Source organism: Nothoprocta perdicaria, unplaced genomic scaffold (assembly GCF_003342845.1).
Source record: "Nothoprocta perdicaria isolate Ctin4 unplaced genomic scaffold, notPer1 scaffold_37, whole genome shotgun sequence".
NCBI lineage: Eukaryota > Metazoa > Chordata > Aves > Tinamiformes > Tinamidae > Nothoprocta > Nothoprocta perdicaria.
This window is the reverse complement of record NW_020455610.1, coordinates 686,683-712,727: the sequence shown is the minus strand read 5'-3', so window position 1 is coordinate 712,727 and position 26,045 is coordinate 686,683. Positions and strand designations below refer to the sequence as shown.

General features: G+C 34.5%; 1 protein-coding gene across 1 annotated transcript in view; it reads left to right on the top strand.

Annotated features, from left to right (window-relative positions):
* Positions 1-26,045, top strand: part of DACH1 (dachshund family transcription factor 1) — a 352,406-nt gene that overhangs the window by 288,187 nt on the left and 38,174 nt on the right. Inside the window, 2 exon segments of the mRNA XM_026044517.1 lie at positions 16,229-16,380; positions 24,488-24,635. Coding sequence (XP_025900302.1) covers positions 16,229-16,380; positions 24,488-24,635 — 300 coding nt within the window.

Below are 26,045 nucleotides of genomic sequence, written 5' to 3'. Positions count from 1 at the left end.
TTTAGGGCTGGATTCCAACAGTGGACATAAAACCTCTGACTAATCCACTGAGTCACCCAGTCCCTGTCATATATTGCTTAATGGTCCATGCTGCCAGGAATTATAATAGCTTTCTAGTAATAATTTTTTAAAAGAAACTTTATGGGCACAAAGTCTTATATAAGTTTAAAACTCAGATTTGTAAAAAGGCAATCAAAAATAAAACCTACCAAGGCTGTCTTAAATTGTGGAATTTTCATTTTTTTTTTATTTACAATAAGCGTATAGAGTCTTAAATCACATATACTATAAGTTAATGACTAATATTCTAACTTTGGTTGGTTAATGTTTGCAGGGCACTTACAGATGCTAGAATAATCTCTAATGTTTTTGCTCAATCTGCTCTGGAGATGGATGAAATAAATAGTTTAAACTAATTAATGTAACACCAGCTGTTACAAGTGCTTGGCAGACGTCTGTGAGTTTTGATGGGCAGAGAGCGGCTGTTGTACTTGACTTTATTTTAGTACAATGTTGATCACAGTGTAAGCTGGAATAAATGACGAGCCAAAGGAAGGAACAGAGGATGAATTCCGTGTAATGCAAAATAAATATTACCCTTTTTTCTGAAAATATTTTTTTTGAGGTCAAGGGAGAGTTGTAGTGGACTTTATTAAGTCATAAGCACTGTGAACAGCAGCTGTGCTAACTGTGCTCAGTATTAATATGATTTAGAAAAGCTGAAGAAATATATATACATCTATCTCATTGCCTTTAGTTATCAAGAAAGTCTTATTACAGCTTTGCATATGTACTTTGGCTCCATATTTTCTACTTGATAATAGCTACTAGAGAGATTTTTTTTAGGACTAGTATAGAAACGATAAAAAAGTATTAGTTCTAGAAAATCAGTGTTTTTTGCAAATAATAAATTGGATCTCACTACTACTCACATGCATTTGATTGAATTATGTCTTTATTATTATTTTGCAAGCTAGAAAATGAACATCTCTCTAAAATAGATACATTGAACTGAACTTTGTGATATGGTCTTCATTTGCCAGTTGACAGTCAAAAACACAACAAAACCATAAAAGCAAATTCTGATGAGAATTTGTTGTTTCCATATGATTTAATAAAAGTTTAAATATCCAAGTAACTTCTCTGTTAAAGTTGGAAGGTAGAATAATTGTGCTGTGACAGGGAAGCGATGGCTGTTATCTCTCTATGTGCCAGCATTAAGATAACAGTGTCATTGTACAGATTGTTACCCTGTGAATATGTCTAATAAGTTATTATAGCGTGCTGAGCAGATGGCAAGTGTGCTCCTGAAAGAATTGATGGATGGGATATGATGTCATCAGTGAGATGACAAGGTTCACAAGGTACTTGACCTCCAAGAATAAGTCCTAACTGGTTAGAATTCTAAATGGTGAACTTTTGTGACACTGGCTAAATGGGAAATATGTGCAATTTGTATTTCTTTATGGTAGTGTTTACCCTCTTCACTGAACTCCACATAATGGGATTTGGTCCCTGAAGACTTGAAGATATTGTTGGAAGGTTTCACCCTGTAACCTTCAGAGGATTTCAAATACAAATCTATACATCTAAACTTCAACAAAATCCCTCTGAATGGTATTTATGAAGTCAGGTTCATATCTTTTCCTTCTTTATATGTATGTATGTATAAAGAATTTAATTGAGATACTCAATTAATTTTAACATGTTCTCCCAAAAGGGAAAACTGCTGACTCAGTGAAAATGTTCAAAGAATACCATTATATCTAATAATTTTATGAGAATGTGTTGAAAACTATGGACTATACTCATGTGATCTTAATGGTATCCTTATAATTTTACTTATGATTAGGTTTTCCATTTGTAAATGCAATTAAACAAAAATCTGTTTTATCTACAGATAGATAGCCTTCATTTTTMTTCTTTTCTAAATTATATTTAAAATAGGATCCAGTCTATGGAAGACTAGGCTTCTCAGTCTTCTTATTTCTTTGCATGATTCCCAAAATGAGGAGGGTGAATTTGAAAATCCCAAGGGATACAATATGGCTAGAATCTGGTTAAGTCACTGAAGCTACATCTAATAGATATGTACCTTGTCTTCTTTGTTGAATGAAGAATGTAGTCACTTGTTTTTATAGAGGACTTCTACCCCAGCAGGCTAAAGTTTAGGCAACTAACCTAGACAGACAGGTTCTCCTCTTCAATTCTTTTAAGCATTTGGTAAGCCCTGTGCATTAAGAAGTGAGCTCTTTAAATGTATTTTTACAAGAAGTTATGCAGATAGACAAATCCTCCTACAAAATCTGGGAGTAAAGGTTTGCATCTATAAATCGTAAATTAGAAGCAGACGGAGAATACATAAAAGGCAATATGTAGAGAATATATCAAAAGAGAGCAACTGGAAAAAAAAATGATAAATGCATACTAAAGATGGTTTTCCTAAAGTGAAGTTTGAAGTGGGGACATGTTTCTTAATTCTGTAAAYTAATAAAGCTTTTTTTCTTTTTCTTTTTTCTCCATTGACTTAGCCATATTTGGCCAAAGACAAAAACAGGAGATCAGGAAGAGGAGGTGTGAACATGGTAGTCAGACAGCATTTTTGAAAACTTTAATAAAATACTCAAAGTTTACCCATCAGTTTCTTAAAATGCTTTGTATTTGACACCTCTGAAAGAAGGATACATTCCTTGTGGAAACTCTCCTATATTTTAGTGATTTTTTTCAGAACCAAATATAGGTACTGTTTGCAAAATTAAACCTTGAAAGCACCTATATGTGTGCTTGTTGTGAATTTTGTATACTCTCTTTAACCCCAGTAGGTGATATATTGAGTTGAGAGGAAACAAGGTAAAAGTACAATAAATTCTATAAATCAAAATAAGTTATTATAATCTTTGCATTTCATAATATTCTAAGTTTCAAATAAGGAAAACTTGATTGTAAAATTTGTACTATGGGGAATATTGTGATTTTTTAAAWCAGCTTGTAGTTGCAGTAAAACTTTCATGAACCTGTTGTTACAAATTGCTTCCATCTTTCCAATAGAAATAAAGTGCTAAGGGTTCCTAAATTACTTCAGAATTATAGCGAAGCTTTGGATTGAGCTATAAATGCTGTAACAATGTATCAATTTTAGAATAATTACCATGGAAATATGCATTACAATTTAAATCCACTTTTTTCTTTTTTGGTTGATTTTAAATCCATAGCTGAACATAAAGCAACCTTTACACAAGTTCCAGCTCTGTGTCTGGTTCCACTGCTAAAGGAATTATAAAGTCAATGGGAGAAAGATATTAAAGTTCTTATATTGTACCTTCCTCCTCTTCTTCAGTAGTGGGGTCTGCATAAGATAATAACTTATTTACAAGTGACTTGTAAATACTTATCTCTGTACACATCRTTTACTGACTACGCTGGTCAATTGTTTCTCTGAGTTATTGCCAGTTTGCTTAGGTACATTAAAAATGATATTCTGTTCAGGAATAAGTATTGATAGGGCAGCGTTGAGATGAATTCATTTGAGTTTCCAGTTTTTAATAAAATAGATAAAAAGAGAATCTGTATCTCCTATCATTTTGTTGCAGATGTATTGATTATGTGGCTAAACTCTTTTTTCATGAGCTGAGTCTTTTCCACACAATCAGGGTATATATGTATGTATGTGTATGTGTATGTGCTGGAGACACATGAAATATTAATACAAGGTAAATGAGTGTTCACTGAGCTCCCTTTGCCATATGGCCCCTGTAGAGGATAGAAGGCCCTGGCTAGCTTAAGCCTGCCATATGGACCTGGTGGAAAAAGGTAACTCTTACACACAGAGCAAACCTACCATATGGACTGGGTGGAGCACTCAAAACTCTAAACATTTCTCATACACTAGGGCCTTTTACACAGAAGAATGTAAAAACATACATAATACATTACATACAAAAGCCATTGAAAAATGGATCAATTGTTTAGGTTTAATATGATGCTTTCAAGCAGTGTCCAAAACTATATAAATAATCAGGGCTTATTTTGAAATAGTAAAGAGGATCATCAATCATTTACAACTGACTATTTTACTTTGCATTTAACATCTGCTGTATAATGGGACCGTACAATACCACTCAATGCCATGCAAAGACAGACCAGCTAAAAATAGTGATAGCATTAAAACAAAGTTTCTCTGAAAGCATTCTCTTTCTTATTCACTGACTTAAAAAAACAAATATAGGGTTTCTCGAAACTGTGAGGCAAGTCCTAGACATAGAAGTGTCTTCTGAATTCCTGCTTTTTGTGGCAATTGAAATTAAGTATCAGATTAGATCATTGACTCAACTTTATTTCCTCTGGGAAGCTGAAGAGATTTGTGACATGCTTTCTGATGTCAAAGATTTCTGTTACTTTTGTATTCCACAAATCTGTATTTACTTTCCACATTGAAAGTGATATTGTGCTAGATAATGGGCTCTTTTATAGGCTGAAAGTGATAGTAAGGTAGCATATTAAAATGTCCATTATATTTCAAACCATTGGACCTGATTTTGATCTTTCCTACACAGTCCCATGTAAACATAGCTTTATTGGCTTGAATTCTTTACACTTTTAACCAAAACTGAGAGACAGATCAGGACCACTCCTACAGTGATTATGCCACAATATTAAAAAATTTTTAGAGTTTTAAGGTCCTTTTTAACTTTTTTTTTAACCTGATTTGATAGTGATTCTTGTCTTATTATTACATTTTTACATCACTACATGAAAGTAGGTCAACCCTGTTTTTGTATGAAAATAGGGAGATGATATAGGCTGATTTATACTAGATTAAGTCCCTTAAAAGTTCCATAGCAATCTTTTCCTTTTCTCTAGCTGTCTGACTGTATCTTTTTCATCTGGTCTTTAGCTAGACTCCAAATCTCAACAAGTGAACTAATTTCTTCCTCTCTTAGAAAGCAACAAATATGGAGAAGGAGAACATTTTCAAATAATCATAAATATTGATAGCAAGTATTTTGAGAAAAGATTCTAGGAAACAATAGAATACAATGAAGCAGATGCAAGTTAAGACAAAGAGAAGGCAAAGGAAAGAAATTTTTAAAAAATATAGAATAATTTAATTTTACCTTTTGAACTTACTGAAAGGTACTGAAATTTGTTAGAAGAGCAGCCTTTATCTCTAAAACTGACTTCCTTTCAAAAATGGAAAAAATGCAGAAGTTACTGTAACTTTCTAATTCTAATCTTCTGAGTATAGCAGTTTCATAAAATCATAGGGAACTTTTGCTGTTTTTCAAGGTAGTGTAGAAACCCCTCTGTCATCAACAGATTGAATAAAATAACTCTCCTTAAATATGTAATGAACTCATCAGGTTCAGGTAATAAAATCTGTGCAATTCTGTTAATTTAGGCAGTAACTATTTTCAGAGTAGCAAAATTATAATGATGTTTTGATTCCTGTTTTGTTTATCCTCAGCTATCATGCATGAATTATCAAATTGTGGAAGAGATCTTTGGAACACTCATTGCTCCCATTACATAGTATTTCTGTGTTTTCTATGTAATTGATTAAAAAATGAAATGAATAATTTGTCAAGTACCTTATTGGCATAAATGCTAAAACATTTACAGAAATTGCAGTATGAAACAAAATTGCTCCAAAGATATGTTCCAATAGAGTTACAGTATGTGTGTCCCTGATATTTTGTTGTAATGCAGATAGAAAGTTGAATGAAGTATTTACTTTAAGTGAAAGTTAGAAACCACATCCCGAGAAACATTTTCAAGTACAAGCATGTATATAGCATGTTTGTTATGTGAAGTACCTTAATTTATGTATTTAACATAAACCAAATGGACCCAACCTACACAGTGCCTCCAAACCCTTTTTATCTTCCTAAATCAGTACTGAACGTGACCTGTGGTGTGTTAATACATACAGATTTTTTTTTTCAGTTTTATGGACTCTGAACTTATTTAACCTATCTTCTGATATATCAACATAAATTGCATATTCCAAAGCATGAAGACAGATGCAGGCCAAATCATGGCTATATTTTCCACAATAACAATAGTAAGAACAAGTTTGCTTTAAAATTAAGGTCTCAAATGGAGCAGAAAACATTAGAGTTAAAACTTGTACGTTATTCTGTCAGTGAGTATCAAGCTGGTGAACACCATGGGAATGTCACTAATGGACGCGTTCTGGCAGCTTGTTTCACGTGTTTGATGAATGAATTGCAAAAGGAATCAGATGTGAAAATGTTTGCCTTTTCATTGGGAATTTTTTTTCTGAGCACTGAGGGAAGGTTAGAGATCTGGATTTGTTTATTATTATGAGTTTCTGTGAAAATCAAGTGTTAGAAAATAGTCTATAGTCAATGGGTACAGATATATGCCTGTGGTATTTTTAAAAGACTCTTTCTGATGTTATAAACCATGGAACTCATGTTGGACTGCCATAGGCAGGCAGCCAAATTTCACTTAYGCTATCATAACTATATCATCCAAAATGTGTACATCAATTATTGCCTGAAACATTTGCAWAGGAGTACTGGAGTCATTCCATTGATAGACACATTCATGGTTTTTATTATATTTTAGAAAAATCTACAGAGTTATTTTAAAAGAGAATTAAATAGAATTGATTTTTTTATGCAAATGACTACCTTTTATTCTCCAAACTGTGGAAACCTCCATGCTATATGGCTGTCTGATATTTGAACAGTTCCCTCATTTTGTACCTTTATCGGTGAGAAGAATTTGTCAAAGTGTGTTGCTTCATGTCCCTTTCCTTAATGATTACTGTAATGAGAAGAGTTAAACGCTTGTAATTGCCTCACCACATCTTTTGTAAAAAGTTTTTTTAAAATTGACTTGTATTTTCATCTGGGTATTTTATAAAAGACTGGATGTTATTGAACTATTGACAGTAAAACTCCCATTACCTTATTTTCTTAGAAGAATGGTTGGAGAGCTTGACCAACATAGACTTATTTGACCAACTCAAATTGCCCCCTTTTGGAAGCAAGATTYCTTTGTCAAATTTCCGATGTACCTGTGCTTTTCCCTACATAATCGAGAATTGCTGAACCTATTGCCTAATGTCACTATACAGTTGTGTTGGATGACTTAACTACCTGTGACCTTACCACCATTTTTTGTTTCTAAGAGTTAGTCACCAATGCATTTGATTTTAGGGATTTTCGCATGATAAAGGCTTACAAGCAGATTTTCGTAATACATGTTTATGTTGTGTTAGGCATTTTTAGACTCTCATGCCATGGCTTAATTATAATATAAAGTATTTGATAGTATTGTTTCTAATAAATTATTAAAACTGYGGGTTGGGCATAAGTAGTCCATCCTCCCCCCTTCCAAGAAAGTGAGAGTATATATGTTTTAAGAGTTATGTGTCTCTGGAAAATGAAATATCACTGAATGTTATGTGTAATTATATAAAACCTGATATTCTTCTCATGTTACTTTCAGGAACTTGAATATYGAGTTAATCAAAGTATTTGATTAGTATGTCTGTTTTTGTATATATTGCCCAGGTGAAGATTTTTCCACTAGGGAAGAAGACCAGTAGCTTATTGCTATAAATGCAGCCTCTGTAAGCATCTTTTGACTTCTGTATTGAACTTCTCTAGCATAGCAGCTGACGGTGATGAGCAACGATGTTYTCTTCTGTGTTGCTCTTTTACACCAGGCGCCAGGGGTGCCCATGTAGCTTCATTTGCTTAATAGCACTACGGGCACGAGCGTGCAGGTCAGGATGTGTGTTGCTAAGTAAATGCCAGTTGATGAGTGATGTGCAGATATCACTGTCTCTTCATTTTCAGTTTGGACATCCGGTGATGCTCTGAGCAGATTATGAAGAATATGGCCATGTAAGAAAGGAGCAATAGCAATAGCATGGCTGCTCAGTGCTCCATGATTGTAACATGGATCATGTAACTATGACCCATTGCCTCCATTTTTTCCCAAAGCGAAATAATATTAAATATTAACTGGATACAGACCAAGCAAAAAGTGAGTACAGAGAAGATCTAGGCAAGACCATAAAACTGTCAGCCTCAGTGAGTTACTAGTTACCAACTGTTCTTATCACCAATTCCCTTCCTACTACTGTTATGCTTACAAAAAATAACAATGGTTGGGTATTTTTTTCAGCTCACGGTGACAAAAATGCTAATATTATTGCTCTTCTTTAGCTTACATCACCTTAAATCTCTAAATAATGAATGTTTTTCAACTTTTATGAAGCATGTTTAGGGAATTTTTAAGCCAAATCATGTTGCACTTGAAATAATCTAATAAAATCTAACATATTTTGCTACATTTTGTAACGATTTTATCTCCACATTTTGGAGTAGTTATGCAGAGATATTTAAAATATAGAGTGGCAACCCCAAAACAATTTTGCTTCCTGAGGATGTAGTACCATGCATATAACTTTCATCAGCTGAAAGAAGTGCACATTCATGTTCATAATTTTGAAAATGAGAGATTTAGTATGCAACATATTAGTTGTAGATTTAGTATACAACATATTAATTATTCAGACTCTAAGTCCAAACTATGCCTTAAAGTTTGCTGTTATTTGGAATCAGAATGCCTGCCTTAATCATTGATTCTGCACACATTTATCAATGCTCGGTGTGCCAGCTTCTGTGGCCAGGGTAGTAATGTGCAGTGGCTGGTTGCATGTATGGTAGGTTTTGATGTTCCAGCCAGATACCCATCAGTCACAGGGAGATTTGTGAGCAGCCCTCAGCATGACCTTAGAACAAGCTCCGAATCACACTTTGGAATGTATAGACAGACACCTTTATATAACCCTCTGCCTATATTTATGCATATAAATACTTGTCATAGAATAGCTATGAAGCCAAGAAACAATCATTTTAGTACTGTGTATTGCCTGGCTGGTTGACTGGTTTAGTAGAGTACTAATTGGAATATTTGAAAAGAAACAGAAAAAAATATATTTATACGGTTGTCAGCAACGAAAGCACAGATAGTCTTAATCTGTATCCGTTACCTGCCAGTAGCATGTAAAGATATTAAAAAAAAAAAAAAAAGTGGATCATCGTTTTCATATTTAAGAATTACCATTATAAGATTAAAACATGCTTTAATACTTATATTTATACTAATTTACTGCTAAATAAACACAAGAAATATATTTAGCGTATCTTTTTAACCATTATGTGTGCCATTAAATAGTATGATGCCAAAATACATAAACTGGAAATATTGCTGGCATTATGATGTTATGATATTCTGTTTTCTGTTAATATAAATTTTAAAAAATAGGAATGATAATATCTTCTAAAATATTGTGAAATCCTTAGAATAAATAATTCATCAAATACTACTTGACCTAGCCCTGATCRGTAATAGTCTGCAAAATAAGATAGGGGTTATTAAAATAATCCTTTTATTGACAGAGAAAATTAGATAAGTTGTGCTGATTGACTCTGAGGCCCTCCTAGGGCCATGTAAAATGAAGAATAAACTCAACTTGATCTAGTCCAAAAAGCCTGAAGAAATCTTCACAGCTGGAATATTGCTGCTAATTATGTTTTTGCTTTTTGGATATATTTTGCCAATTCTTTCTATTCATTTATAATGAAGCTATACCAGCAATTCCTTAGCAAAGCTAAAACACATGTTCTTTAAAGGACATGCTTATATATATATAGTTTGTCAGCTACAAATTTCATTTACATTGAACTACATTTATTAATAATTTCTCATACAAAGTATTACATGTTAAAAGAAAGAAAATGTGTGTTTTTTCTTATCTGTCAGCATATTATTTACTCCTGGGCACTCTTTGTACCACTGCTTTATCATGTAGTTCCCATCCTCGTCTCCATCTACTAACTGTTCATCTACTTTTAGTTCCCTGCATTCCTGTTTTCTCAGTTTTCCCTCCCTTCCTGGTGACTCCTTCTCTCTTTGTCTCCCAGATTTCCAGCCCCCTTGTTCCACATCCCACATCAAATTTCTGCTTTTCACCATGCTTATAGGTAGTTTGGCATGCAAACCTACCTTCACAGTGGACATTATAGAAAACTAGACTCTTAATCTACTTTTATACCTGTGTTGTGTTTGACATGAAGGGAATGTAGAGTGTATTTTGAAGCCACTGATGAAAATGGTTTGTGATGGTGTAAATGATGTACAGGTGTGTGTGTGTGTGCTCTGTAAGCCCTCTTTGCATGACAGCATGGGATGGTACAAGATATAAAATTGTGCTGGTCAACATACATATCAAAGAAACGTAGTCTTAGTAGCCGTGGCCCTTTCAAGAGTCAGCTTTTCATCTTTTAGTCATTTTTCATTATTGGTGAGTTGCTATTCTCAAAGTCCTTGGGCAAACATATCAAGCCAAGAAACAGAAGTTGGTAAGCAGTATTTGTAATGGCCCTGTTAACCATGAGAGCTGCAACCTCTTCTACATGTTACAGAAACAGAAACCAGGCCATAAGTTCAACTGGATATTTGTTATTCTCTCGATATTTCCATCTGCCATCATTGTGAACTTGTTAACTTCCAAGTACTTTTCAAGTACTTTTCCAAGCAGTTCTGGGCTCCCCAATATAAGAGCGACGTGGAGCTCCTAGATAGGGTCCAGCGGAGAGCAACAAAGATGATTAAGGGAATGGAACATCACTCGTATGAGGAGAGACTGAGTGAGTTGGGCCTGTTCAGCTTGGAGAAGAGAAGGCTGAGAGGGGATCTGATTAACATGTATTGAGTTCATGAAGAGAGAATGTAGGGAGGAAGGAGCCAAGCTCTTCTCATTGGTGGCCAGTGACAGGACAAGARGAAATGGGTATAAGTTGAAACACTGGAAGTTCCATCTCCATGTGAGGAAGAACTTCTTTACTGTGAGGATGACAGAGCCCTGGCACAGGCTGCCCAGGGAGGCTGTGGAGTCTCCTTGTCTGGAGRTCTTCMMAACCCGYCTGGATGCCGCCCTGTGCCACATGCTGTAGGTGTGCCTGCTTGAGAGGGAGAGTTGGACTAGATGATCTCTAGAGGTCCCTTCCAACCTTGAACATTCTGTGATTCTGTGGTTCTGTGATACTCAGGAGTTCTGTAGAATTGTGCTTTGCATTATGAGAGACAATAACTATAGATATAGGAAAAGAAAAATATCAGCGTAAGTCTTGGAGCATTCACTTGTGATTCCCTTCACAGGTAACTCACATTGCTTCAGTATGTGTGGAGTGAATCTTGAATAGCCAAAACTATAAAGCAGCCAGGGTAATATGTGAATTGAKGAAGTAAATGGGGTTTGTTTCTTATCAGTCTGAATTTGCTCAACATTTAGGACCCCTCATTTTTTATGTTCCTATAAATCAACAATTACAACTGAATTAAAATAGAATAGTTTCTTAAGACTGAAACCTCTAGCTCTGAAGAGGATGAAATACAGAATCRTTGCAAAACTTTGAACTTAGGAGTGTATGACTGTAGACCAAACTTAAATTAAGTAAAACTATATAGTTTGTTTCTACAAAACTCATACATCAGATTTATTTTAATTATTTTTATTAATAAAAAAGGAATATATGGCCATATTAGATCATCAAAATAAAACATATTAAGAGCAAGCCTGTTTTAGGAACTAAGGAATTTGAAATGTTTTCCAGAGAACAAAAAAGAACATCAAAATGTTTTACAAGAAAACATTGCAGAAAGGCAGTAATTATGTAGCRTTTTTTGGGGAGACAATATTATACCTTGCATTGAAATCCTGGCAATCTCTATGTTCTTCAGTTTGCTTGGTGACTGGCCTGAACTTATCCTACTTGCCTTTAGGAGCACAGGCTAGGGAATGACTACCTCCACTTAGCTATTTTTGTTTAAATGGCTGTCACTGTATCCTGAATGTCTGTGTCCATGTTATCTGGTAAAAGAATAAAATAGAATGGCAGCAAACCAAATGCAGTGAAAAATGTTGGTTGTATTTGGCCCAAACCAGCTGCTGTTGTCAGATAAAATCTGTTTTGAACAAAACCATGTGATTTTTTTTTTTTTTTAATTTTGGTACAATAGATGCAGTGAATGTAACATTTACAAATATTTTAAAGATATGCATCACATTTGGGCTTGACTCAGTGATTTAGTTCATGTGCCGAGGTACAGATTCATCTTTGTTCAGATATTGTAAAAGCAACAGCTTGTCCTGTGCTTGTTTATTTGTTAATATATAATATCTCCGTTCTCTGTGCACACAAAAGCAGGCCTGGCCACTTCTTTGTGCTCTCTTTACTCCCTTGCTTGCCACTGCTGTGCTCAGCTCTGGCACTGGAGCTTTTAGATTACCCGTTGTGTTCACCCCTCTTCACCCTCTTGCAGTGACTTCTCTTCGGATGCTTTCTGTGGTGACTCCAGACTAAATACACCAGATCGCTGTCTCCTCGCAAGGGCTTATCGTATTTGCATTGTGGTTCTGCATGTAGTTGAAGGGAACTTGCAGTCTCATTTTGATTGTTTACAAGACGTTAGGTTAATGATTATTTGGAAACAAAGATACAGCATTGTATTGAGAATAGAGGACATTTGCAGGAACGGAAGAATTTTAAATACTTTAATGGTAAGAGGTCATATTATTTTGCTACTAAGATATGTGGTTATGTTTTAATTGGCTGTGTTTACAATGTGGTTTTTCTTAAAAATGCATTTTTTCAAGATTCCCTCAATCTTCGCTTATCTCACATCCACAAATATCCATGCTTCCTGTGTATAATATGTACATTTTGCTCTGTTTCAAACATACTCACACTCAAAGTTTATTTCACATGGGACATCAGGAAAACAAAGTCACATTAGTCTGACTTATTTTTCTGAGCTGAAGTTTCATTAAAATAAGTTCATAGTAAGTTCAGCTCTCTAGTCTTACCCTTCAGTGTAAATTTGTTTCTGTTATTTATTATAACATAAGAGTTTGGATGTTATTTAGGGTTAATACCATTTTGCATAACTTTAACCTTTTTTTGAACTGTTTTTGAAGTAATAAGAAAGCCTTTGMAATCTTCAAAAACATGTTTAAGAATTCACAAAGTGCAGTAAACTTTAATACATATTTATATTTAAAATATATTTGGGTTTGGTTAGCCATGTACTAACACAGTAGAAAATGTAGTTTCTTGTCTAGATTCTCTGACAAAATAACTTTTGTTAGGAGCTTTCTGTATTTCAGCATTTGCATGGGAGAATATAGGTTTCAAACAGCRTAAGTCCTATGTAGTTTTAAGGGGACCAATTTTATCTAAAAAGTGTTAAAATATTTTGACATTTTGAGACTTGGAATATTAGGGTGACTCTAAGTTGTCTCAGGAAGTATGAAAGACTRTTGGCCCATTTCCCTGGGAAATCAGTTTACTTTCTCATTTATATGAATTGATTCTGTCAACACTAGTTGAAATTTTTCTTGCTGTGTTCTCCAAGTACTGTACTTTTAGTAGGATTGCTTATATTAAGAAAAATTGAGTCAAAATTCAGCGAACTGATTATGAAATATAAATATGCAAATGTTTGTTTAGTCACAAGACATACTTTTGTAATGAAAATATGGAGGAAAGGAATAATGAAGTGGTTTTGCAATTTTTTCTCTAGAGGAGAGGAGTCATTTAGGAAAGCTATGTTTGCAACACAAAAAAGTTTCCAACTATGCRCTAATATTGTGTAGTATTTATCAAACTATTATCTAAACATTTTGTTGTTTTGTTTTGTTCATTTGTTTTGATTAATGAAACTATATAAATTCTGACAACAGTTTAGAAAAAAAAGCATCTTTCATACTAAAAGAGGATTTCAGAAGATAAACTAGCAGGATGATCTGAGAGCAATGAGCAATGCAATACCCAGTAATGCTTAATTTATTTTTCTAATGAAGTGGTGAATATTTTGAGCATATTTTAATAGTTAGGAAGAAGCAATGCATTTTTAAGCCCAAATCTTACCATATAACTGCAAAATGACTACAAGGATTGGCCTGTTGGGTAGCATGAGGGGAGGGTGTACCACAGAGCAGGGCTGCAGAGCCTGGTGTGATTTTCTGTAGAGTGTGCATGATGATTGCATGATCCACTGCCCATTTTTTTTTTTTCTCAGCACTTTTGATATCATAGGAAAATTTGATAAAATATAGCTGAAAAAATCTTTCAGGAGTCTGAGTTGGTTGAAGCTTTCCTTGATCAACACCAGTCCATTTCACAGAGCGTACCTCAGTAAGCTTTTGAATGATGACATTATGAGAAAGTAAAAATTGTTCCACATATTGTAAGTGAAAATGAGGGGACAGAAAATGTAGTCTGTCTTCTTGTATAGGCTGCTTACATTTTGAGCCATGATGAAGCAGGAAGAACAGCTTCTGGGGTCATCTTGATCTCATGAAATGCAGATCTCTCCGTTTGAGCTAGTCTGCTTAGACTCCACTTGCAGTCACTGGAGAAGAACAGGCACTTCCATAGAGATTTGTCTCCTCCTGCAGTATTCGACTGTAATAATTCCAAAGAATCAGTGCCTTAAATTGATGTTTCTTTCTCTATATTGACTGTAGCTTGAAGCAAGTGGGGCTAGCCTAGAAAAGGTTATCCAAATGCCTTTTTTTTTTTTTTTTTTTTTTTTCATAAATACACAAGGAAAAGGCTGTGTGGAGACATGATGCATGATGCTTTTATTGCAGGTACACACAACTGACTTGAAACAGAGGTGGGGGATCTGCACCTAAAAAAGATTGCAGAGATTGCTTCCTTTTCAAGCAGTGGGGAGGAGGTCTGTTGGAATGAGTTACAGTTCACTGTTCTTCCCTGGGGCAATAAAAGCCCAAAGTCTTTGCTGGAGTGGATTTCAATGTTATTCTTCCTAGACTAGGCTCACAAAGAAGATACAGTGCCCTAGTAGGAGATTTCTCCTCAGCAAATAGTCTTGGAACAGTTACGTAATGCAATTCCTGATGAAAATTCTAGGATAAAGTATAACTATATACTGTACTGAAACTATAATTACAGAAAGGGAAGAGAGAAAGAAAAATAAATTAAAACACCTCAAAATATACATGTGGATCTTTAYAATGTTCAAAGCCTAAGTGAAAAAGAACAAGTCTGACAAACTCCTCTGCAGTCAAATAGCTATGCAGAGATCTGCCTAGAACCAGGAATATGGTCGTCTGTCCTTGTACTGTAGTGAGATCTATCAATATGTGTGAGTTAACGAGGGTGCCATTAGTAAGAAGAGTATATATAGCTATCTATATCTCTGTGCACATATAGATATTTCTCTTGTTGATGAATTCCGATTAATATCTGGTGCAAAGAAATTGACCTAAATTTCTGTATCATATCAATAGCAGTCTAAAAATATTTCAAAAAGTTTTTTAAAAAGGAAGAGAAGAAGTATTTTGAAATCTCTATTAATTGTTTTTTGCTGCACTCGCCTTTCTAATCCATTCAGAGATTATCTGTGAAACTTTAATCTTAGAAGTCTTCTAGCTGTGGGAGTTTTTCCCGTCGTGATGTCACAACTGATCAGATCTGATGGTTAYAGCGATTCCATGGAGGAGTTTAGCACTAATTGTTAAAAGATGTCCGTGCTTAAAAAAAAATGAGGCCATGGATTGTAGTCGTGCTGTTAATTTCATTTATTGTTCAGAGCGTGTTCCAGTTGTGGGAATCAGGTGTACTTTCTTGATTAAAAAATGCACCCAAGATAGGTAGTTTTTCCCCTGTGTTCCAGAATCTCCCTAGATGTGAATGAAGCCGTTATGTATGGGAAGGGTTAATTGCAGGGAAGACTTGTATTCAAATACTTCTCATATACAAAATATATGTTGTGCTAGAAAATATTCCATTGTCAATCCAAATAGAACACAAACGAAAATGAGATAATTGGGAAGGTGCCCATAAAGTCAGTCTGAATATATTATCACAAGTATATGTGAGATAATATTTGTTTTAAAAAGATTCTATGGCACTGTAAACTCAGTCTCATTAGAGACTGCATTTAAAAGGCTTATAAAGTTACTCATTAATGTTATCTTGTTGTATCTCCACAGCTTTTTCATTAAAGAAAATTCAGCAGAAAGCATTTTCTCCTGATAGCAGGAACCAATTTGCAATAAATGTTCTGGAAACCACTAGGGAAGCCATTACTGAGGTCTAATAAAAACAGACAAGCGTAACTTGTTCTATATTTTTGTTTCAATCACATACAGATGAGACCCCGCTCTCCACACCAACCGCAAGAGACAGCCTTGAAAAACTTTCTCTAACTGGGCATGGGCAGCCACTACCTCCGGGTTTTCCATCTCCTTTTCTATTCCCTGACGGATTGTCCTCCATAGAGACCCTTCTGACTAACATCCAGGTAGGCCTTGCAGTAGATCAGCTTAAAGGGATGGAGATGAGCCAGTTGCAGATTTGTCTAAATTAAAATGACCATTCCAGCTTAATCAGTTCATAAGATTATTTGAATCAACTAATTTAGTGAAACTTTATAGTAATTTAGATTTTAAGGGAACCACAGCAAACGAGAAGCTGCCAGATGCAGTACATAAAAATATAGATTGTATAATGAACTACAGCACAGAATTCAATGAAAGTGACACTGGTGTGTTTAACATTTGTCTTAAATGCTCTTTTCATTACAGGCTGAAAACATAATGAAATGTATCTTGYTGTTTAAGTTCATCTCATTTACTAAGCAGAGAAACATTTCTTTAATAAATAGTCATTTTAAAGTAAAGGTGTGATAAAGTGGAAATGATACTTAAAGTTATTTGAAATGTGTGTCTCATGAAAACATTCACAAAGATCATTTCTTTTAGAAACAAGCTCATTTCACTTAAAGCACTGTCTTCAAAGAAAAGACTTCAAAGGCTATTACCAAATTTTCTGCAGATTTCCTATTTGGTAGTCAGGATGTCTACAGCACAGCCTGATTCGAATATCGTTTAAGGTACACGCATACATATAGCTTGGAGCCATGATATTAGTGTTTTAGATTAAAGAATGTTTTTGCTCACAAATTCCCCAATCAAGTGTTCTCCAGATGCAATTTTTGCARCAATATGATTATATGTTGCATGCAGAAGCAAAATAATAGTGCAGGAGGTACTGCAGCCATATTGTACTCACTGAAGACATTCCTTGGCTATGTAACTTTTAATCTCTAGTATTTTTTTCTGCTTCTTTCTGAAAYCTGAATAAAATGAATTCAGCAAAGTCAAAACAAAGTAGGACCAAATTCTGCTCACTTTGCTTCTTAAATTATATTAAAGAGGTTTATGGAATACTGAAGCATTACTGAAACGTAAATGATCTACTCCTTACTGATGTTTCAAATATAATGATGGAATGTATTGCTGCTTAAGAATTAATTACTCTTATATTTTACTGATTTGAAAGATCTTATTTGTGCTGCTTTCRATGTTTCCAGAATTTTGGATCTTAAGTATTTAAATCAAAGAATGTGGTACTGTTGTAATAGTTAATATACCTCCAATAGATCTGCAAAGAATATATTTTTTTTTCCAAAGGAAGAAATGTTTAGTAATGTTTTAGCTGTGCATACATGTATAGAAGAGTTCTTAGTAATTTTTTTGACAAATGTGTGTGCTCAATGTCTCTAGACAGCAACCTAATGAGCAAAGCATTCAGCATCAACAGGTTAGCAAATCTTGTGATTGAATATGAGAGAGCAGCACTACTTCTGGATAATGACCAGGATTAATTTGCCAAGAAAGCATTCAGTTTTATTTTACAGAAAATGTGTGTGTCAGATTTAGTCATTGAATTTTTCCCATTTATTTATTTCTTTGTTTATTGAATAATCTTAGCCATGGTGAACTGATAAAATAAAAGGCAACAGCATAAAGAAACCAGAGATTTCTTTATGACTTTTTAAATTATGATATTTTACTTACTACTTCTTACCTTGAATTTCTACAAAATGACAAATCACCTATCAGGGTTAATAGGTGGAACATAAATCCTATTGGATATTTTCAGTATGTTGCCATGTCTCACTACATGGTTTCCACAGAACACTGGGAATCTTTTGCATATCATCAAGACATCATCCTCCAAATGCTGCATATTTATAAGGATTACAATAGAAAATCATTTTAAAATAGTGTCATTAGATTAATTTTCCCAGCTTGGTAGAAAAAGCTACATATTCTATTTAAAACAATAGTCTATTAAACATGTCCACAATAGTGGCAGTTACTCTAATAAGTAACATTTAAAAAGTAGTTGCCATATTCATCAATTTTACTGAGAGGGCGCTACTCCATTCTCAYCACAGAGTTAGGTGCCCAAATATTGCTGCTTTCAGAACTAAGTTTTAAGCATTTGACTAGAGGTTCAGACTCCTTAACGGGTTTTGGTGAAAGGGGAAATGCTGTGTCACAGTCCCTGTTCCCAGCATTATTCAGGACTTTGTTAGTAGTTAGTGCTACCCAACACTTGTGATGCCCATCCTACGTGAACCAAGTCACTCTTGTCAATGGGTAGATTCATGTTAACTCTCCTTCTGTCCATTGGTATCATTACAAGAGCTAGATTCAAAGGAGAGGTGAATCAGTAACCTCCCTTTACCATTCTATTGCTCCAGCTTTGCCAGCAGTAAGAATAGAGGTTACCAGCAATGGAAGTTATCCTTTTATAAAAAGAAAAAAAAATCTGGCCTGCTGTCCATCCCCTGCTTCTGATGCTGAAGTGCTTTTGAAACACAAGATGGTCTAGGGAAGTCTCTGGGCAGCAGAAGCCCTAACTTTGAATTTTGTCAGARTCAGGAGGGCACCAGGCAATGGCAACATTGCTTTTTGAGTAGGTAAGTTAAAACTGTGTAGACATTCTAGGTAACTGAAACAAAAAGGGAAGAAAAGTCTTGCAGATGCAGAAGCATTTAGACACTGTCTATGTCCAAGCTGTCACTTGGACTTGGTACCTAAATCCAGCCACTTCTATTTTAGAAGACTGAGTCATCCTATGAATTGGCCCCAGAACACAAGGCTAGTCTGTGTTTCTATATATGGAAGAATGCATACATAAATGGTTTAATATATAGTCCATAATCTCTAAACCATAATTTTAGGCAAAGGCAAGTTAAGTCTATTTACTATGTCTTCAATAGCTACCAGTTTGGTTTATTCCTTTTTAAAATCAAATATATATTATTTTCTTACTCCCCCATAAATATGCATTGAAACAAAAATAAAATGATTTTAATTATTTGTACCTTTGCAGAGGAGATAATAACTGCACAGTACCCAGAACAACTGGGGTTTAATTCTGGCAGGGGATTGCTGAAATGCAAATAAGAAAACGTAGCAAAATATAATTAAACAAATACACATGTAAAATAAATAATCCAGAGGACATATTTTCATATTCAGATTTATATCTAAGCAACTAAAAGGAATAGAAAATAAATTTCCCTGGAGGGTTGAATTAAGTGATATGTCTCTTCCTTCTCCATGTGCATTTGTTGATTTCTTCCAGATTAAATACTGGAAGTCTGTGTGCGGCTGCATAAAAGGGGATGGAAGGTGKGTCACGGCAAGATGCTGTGTGGGTGCTAGTGAGGAGGCTAAGGATGTTTCTGTACCTCTCACAGAAGTTCACCTTTTTASAGTCATGGCCCAATTATGCCAATGTTTGTTACAGCCATAGTCTTTTGTGATACTGCAGTATTCTCAGGTAATAGTACTTAAGCTTTTAGACTCTGAATCTGAACCGTCCCTGAGCTGAACTTTCATTAATATCTAAGGGATGAATTAACTGCTCTCGGTAGCTATATTTTTCTATCAGGAAAATACGTATTTCCGTKATTCTACTGACATAACCTTGTTCCAAAGTACTTTTTAAAGAAATATGTAAAGTTGCAATTGATTTTAATAAAGGAAATGCATGATTATGAACTCAATTCCCCTAAGAAAACAAAGCAAACAACTGGCTTTATTGTAGTGAGTCTCCTGCACTATTACCATCTACGACTAAACACACAGAAGAAAAATATTGCAGCACTGGATAAACTGTCACAGTTCCGCTTCAAGTTATTTTATGCTAAAATTTAAGGGAATGATTTTATTTTTCACAGAAAATGTTTATGGAAAAATGCCATTTATATTTATGCAGTATGCCTTTGCCGATGATGGAGGAATTCAATCAGAGGTGCTGCAAAAGGTGTCTTTCTGGAGTAATTGATTGAGAAATTCACGAATTTTTGTTATGTGATTGCTTATGTTACTAAGTCAGTTACAAATAGCAAATACTCAAAATTTTGCTATTAGAGAAGTTAGCTAAAAATGTACAGATATAGGTATAGAGAGATACCTGGTTTTGCAAGTCCATATGCAAGGAAGTTTTATGTAAGTTGTATGCAAGGAAAGCATAAAATTTATGTGTAATTTCCTGATTGAAAAACAAGCAATATTACTTGAAGATGTTTTCACCACAAATAGTAAACACTGGAAGAGGAAGACCCTGAGCTGCAGTTCTCTGCAAGTTCTCTGCAAGTTCTCTGCAAGCTGGAAGATTTTCTTGGGACAGTTTCTCCACTTTCTGTTTCTCCCATTCTTGCCATTCTCGCTGCTCACCCCGTATTGGCTATTGATGGAGGCAAGTCCTGGTCTGCTAGAAAGACCTCCAGGCTAATTCACAGGGCAGTGTCATATATAGGTACATATTGAACAAAAGTGTATTATATGGAACATGTCAGTATAACCACATTGAACATAAAAAGCTTCTAAGTACCTTTTAGATTTCTTTTTCCATTTTGAAATAGGCAACATATTGTCTCTTTTTTTAATAATGATAAGTAATATTGACTTTTAAACTGAGATGAACCCTGATAAACGCTTACATTGTAAAGGATCAGCAGATTGCCCTAACAAGATGGTATTTTGAGATATGTGGAGAATTATAGTAGTCAGTGAGTGGGAAGAAACATCAACCTGGCTTTTTTGGGGGGTGCATTTCTGAAGAATTTATCAGAGGAAAATATTAAAAGAAGTACATTAAAATAAAGAAACCATGTCATAGTGGTCTATAAATTCCAAGGGAGAAATGTCAACTTTTTACATTATGTTGAAATCAAGAAATKTTATTAACAGTGGCATACAGGCAAAAAAAAATGGTATGCTGTGTGTAAAACCTGGCTCCAGATAGAGCTATACTATATTAAAAACAAATCTGGAACCTGAGCATGTTCACTGCAATTATCATTATCCAGCCTCCGTTAACATCTGACTTTCCCCAAAGGGAAATATTTTCTTTTTGTTAATGTTGTGAGTTGCACTGCACTTCCCATTGTCATTGGCAGCATATTGATTTAATATCAGGTTAGAGGATTAGCCATAGCAAATGCAAGTTGGACATACTGTATTTTGTATAATCTTTTACAGATGGTCCGCTGGGARAATTAATAGAATTTCATACAACTCTGAAATTGCTAGTCCTATTCCAAAGTGCACTGATGATTTTTAGATGTTGTACTTTTTCATTGATTTTCTCACTCTCTTCTGCACCAAATACAGGGAGACACGGAATGTTTCCAGTATTTCTGCATTACAGTTGTCATTGGCAGCAATAGCACTTTTGCATATGCATTAGTTTGGCTCTAGCACATTTTTTTTTCACATTGGACGCCTACTGATGTGCACTGATTTAACTTCTAAAAATGAAACTTAATTTTGTGTAGCTTGTAAGTAGTCCCTAGTGGATCTTGGCTCCAAAAAGCTAATATTTTTCAGACATAATCAGCAGCAATAGGTAATGTATTACCATTAGCTATGTTAGCAGCAAGTATAAAAAAACGAAAGGTTGAGAGAGGAAGTATGGTACAGAAATCCAATAGAAAATATAATATGCTTTTAGGAGCTTCATATTTTGCAGCAATTCTTATTATAAAATTGCACACATTGGTGTTAAACTGTAGCATCATTTGCCATGTTTATTCATAATGATCGTTTCATATTTAAAGAACACCAAAATATTGTGTTTTGTCAGCCAAGGACAATAATAGTTTAATAGTAATTTATTTTAAACTGCTACTGATAATACAACCAATCAACACATTAAGTGGTGCCAACATTGGCATCTTGCTAAATAGTCTCTAGGCTTTGCACTGAGAGTACATCTTTCAAAGATAAGTCAACAAGAGCAATCAGAGCAGAAAATTAGAATTTGGTATCTTAGAATTAAAATACAGCTAAACTAAAGTTTTAATTGGGGTGATCTAAAAGGGCACTTGATGTAATGATCTCTTTCATTTGTTACTAATTGTTTGTTCCTGATGAAGAAGAAACATGTACATGAATGTAGTTGAATTGAGTAAAGATGGCAGTTGCCTTAGTTGCTCGATTTTATTGTTAAACAAGATGGATTGTCAGAATTTGGGGGAAAGGAGTTTGCAGCTTTAAAATTATTTGATAATTTATTTTGCATAAAAGAATAATTGTTCATATAGTTTTACTCACTTTAGTTTATTAGTGATTTGTATGAATCACATGTTCCAGTATGTGACAAGTTGGAGGAAATTATAGTATTTTAAAGTTCAGGCATAAGCCAAAGTCAGATATTGATAAACAGTTCCTACAGACTTTTTTAGTCTGCAAAAAAGTCACCCATATTTAAAATTCAAAGCAGAATACTTCTGTGTTTAAAATATTTTAGAACAACTTTCAGTTATTTATTAAAAGCCTGATAGAATCATAAGCATCTCTGTAATCAATTTTTTTATGCTGAGGTGGATATTTTTGAATGTGATTCCATACTCACGAACATAAGTATCATACTTACCTCACCTATTGTGCATAGCATTTTAAGTGACCATCTGGGCCTTGCAGTCTGAAGGTGTTGAGCTCTGTCAGCTCCTGTGGACTTTAATGGTTTGGAGTATAATAAACCTGCAAAGCAGTAAGTTCTGATTTAGGCAACACTTCAGGCAACAATTTAGTTAAGAATGAGAATGAGGAATAGTGAAAATAATAGGCTCTGAAAAAAAGCTAGACTTGAAAGGGCCTTGAAGGACACAAATTTCAAAGCAGGCATTGACATTGGGAAAGCTAGGAAAAGAAATATGCTCATGCTTTTTTTTTTTTTTTTTTTGGTCCATTTTTCAAACATCATGATATTTAAGATATTTTTTATTCCTCTAAGGGATGCTTTAAAGAGTTTTAGTGGAAAAAAAAATAGAGACATGCAACCCAGAACCTAAGTTAGGAACCTTGCCTGAACTGAGAGGGAGCTTATTTGGGAGTTGTGGGACATGATTTTAAGACYTTTGTATGCTTATTTTGAAACAGAGTCTAGATCATGAATCTCTTACCAGTTAGCTGAATCCTCCTCTGGCATCGTCACCGAGGAGTATTTTTCTGTCTCTCTTGTTGGCATTGTGTTGTTTTATATCAGTAATTAAATCTCCATTGGGTCAAATAATCTCAATAGCTAAGTTGTCAGGAAACCTGCCTAGGATGTAAAAGACTCGAGTTCCTATCCATGCTCCATTCTTAATTACCTGCCTTTAGTATGATGGTTTCAATGAGAGATTTAGCTAAAATCTCAAGAGCCTGATAGCCAGGCTGCTTCTATATTGAAAATGAAGTCTTTCCACTTTCCATATTCCTTTCTTTCAATCCCATTTTTTCTTTTTTGCATACCCTGTCTCAGTGTCTCTAGCTATTGAATGTGCTGGGATCCTTCTGTTTMCTCTACAAAAGAAAGAATTCTAAAAAAAAAGAAAAAAAAAAGGACAAAGTGTTAGGTACTGATACAACAGCAACAAATTTAATTTCATCATTTCCAGGTCAAGAAAGATGATTGCAGAGATGATTGCATTTCAAGACAGATAAATTTCTGCTCTGTAACTGTACTCTGCTTGGCATCCTAATAAAGAAATCTTACTATGAAATTATAGGGAATATTGCTTAAAATAATAATAATTAACAAAAACAATGAGTAAAATGGCGAAGATTTAAAAGACCCTCACATAAGTAAATCCCTTTGCTAATTTCTATTGGCTTGGGTTGTAGTAGCAATTGAATTTGTCATTCTATGGATGATAAATAGTAAGACTGCCAATACTTTTTCAGTGAGACAGCTTTTTTTTCATTTTGATCACAGACAGTAGTAGTGTAGACTTGTCTCTTGTACTTTTATCCTTTGTGAAGAATAAACCTATGCTTTATTGTTTTTATCTTTTTGCATAGTCAGTGGCCATCTTGAGTATTCTTTGGAGACCTTCTTTGAAAAAAAACATCTCTCTGCCTTTTTACAAATTTTGTATACTTGCAAAAGTTCACTCCAGTAAAAAATTGCTGATGATAATTGGCATGTTATAAACTGGTAGCAGGATTATCTGTGACATACCATATGACTAATGAAGGAAAAAGCACCAGACATTGTTATTATGTCAGTTTTTCTGACATTCTTCAAACATTACAGTATCTAATTTCATCTTTAAACAGGGTCTACTAAAGGTTGCTATAGACAATGCCAGAGCTCAAGAGAAACAAGTCCAACTGGAAAAGACGGAGCTGAAGATGGAGCTGTTCAGGGAACGAGAACTGAGGGAAACACTTGAAAAGCAGTTGGCTGTGGAGCAGAAGAACAGAGGTAACTTGGAGACACTTAAGCAGACATCACACCTTTGTAATCTATTTATTTAGGAAAACTCATTTTAGTCAAAGACCAGATTTTGATCACACCCTTCCTCCTTATCTCATTTTATAGCCAGACCGACAGCAATGAATACAAACAGCCTAATTCACTGTAATCTCACCTTCATGAGTTTTAGAATGAGGACGTTCCTTTTTCTGTTTTCTTTGTTCAGAATTACTTGTTAGTATATATCTGTAATATATAACACAGTTTTAAATAGCATAGCTGCAAATTATGGAATTTGGTAGGTTATTTTCCCCTATCAAAAAGGCATAGCATCTTAATCGATACATAGTTTATATCAAATTTAAAAATCTGTAAGATTTGATGAGCTCCTGTCTCTTCTTTTATATACTAGAGTCATATATTGCATATTTAGGTGATCAGTATATAATAGATATAGAAAAAGTAGAATAGATGCAGAAAAATTAGAATGGTAATATTTAAGTGTTTTTAGTGCACAATAGGTTAAACACTTGTTTACATGTTCCTTGTCAGAGGAACATCTATGGTCCTTCTTGATAAGGCAACATTAGTAGGATTTCAGAAATGAAGCCACTGTAAAACAGTGATTTGTATTAGCTGTTTACATTAGAAGCATGCTCACTTCTTGCTTTATGGTTCTACTTTTCTATGTGTGCATGTCTTGCCTTTTAGTAGTGTCTAATTTCTTTGAAAGGGACAGTTAACCTTTAGGGTTCACTGGTTGTTTTAAACCTTGACAAGTGAGTTATATATTTTTGGAAAGTTAGAATTGCAATTATTTTCCTGCCCAGTTTAATTTTCTGTGAAACAGCTAAGTAAGGAATCCCTATGTAGATGCTCAAAGTRTGAACACTGGGATTCAAAGCCTTTATCATTATATCTTTATCTAAACAATAGTCTTTTAATAAGTAAGMGATGTAATCCTATTTCGTATCTTGACCCATTAAAGGTTATGACTGTCACACTGTTAATTTCCCTTTTTAAACTTAGGAGAATACCTTTTTAAAGTCAATTACTATTAATAATTATCATAACTGTGCAATGAATCATCCCATTGTGCACAACTTGTCTATTTTGCTCAGTATAATTGCACTACTTGCACCTTTAAAATAGTTTTCTAACAGAGCTCACTTCTTCCCCACAACCTTATCTAATTCTCTGTCCTCCAACAACTCAATCATATCTTCCTTTTTAAACTGAGGCAACCATATACGCTGCAGAAAGAAGYGAGGCCCCATTTGACTTTAGTTAAGTTAAACCACCTAGAAGTTAAGCACCTAGCTTAAGCCAAGGATTTAATTTCTCTTTCTAGTGAGTAAAGATAGATTCCTGCATCTTTTTCACTGCCAGGTAAGTGAGATCACTTACATTGTCAAAAAT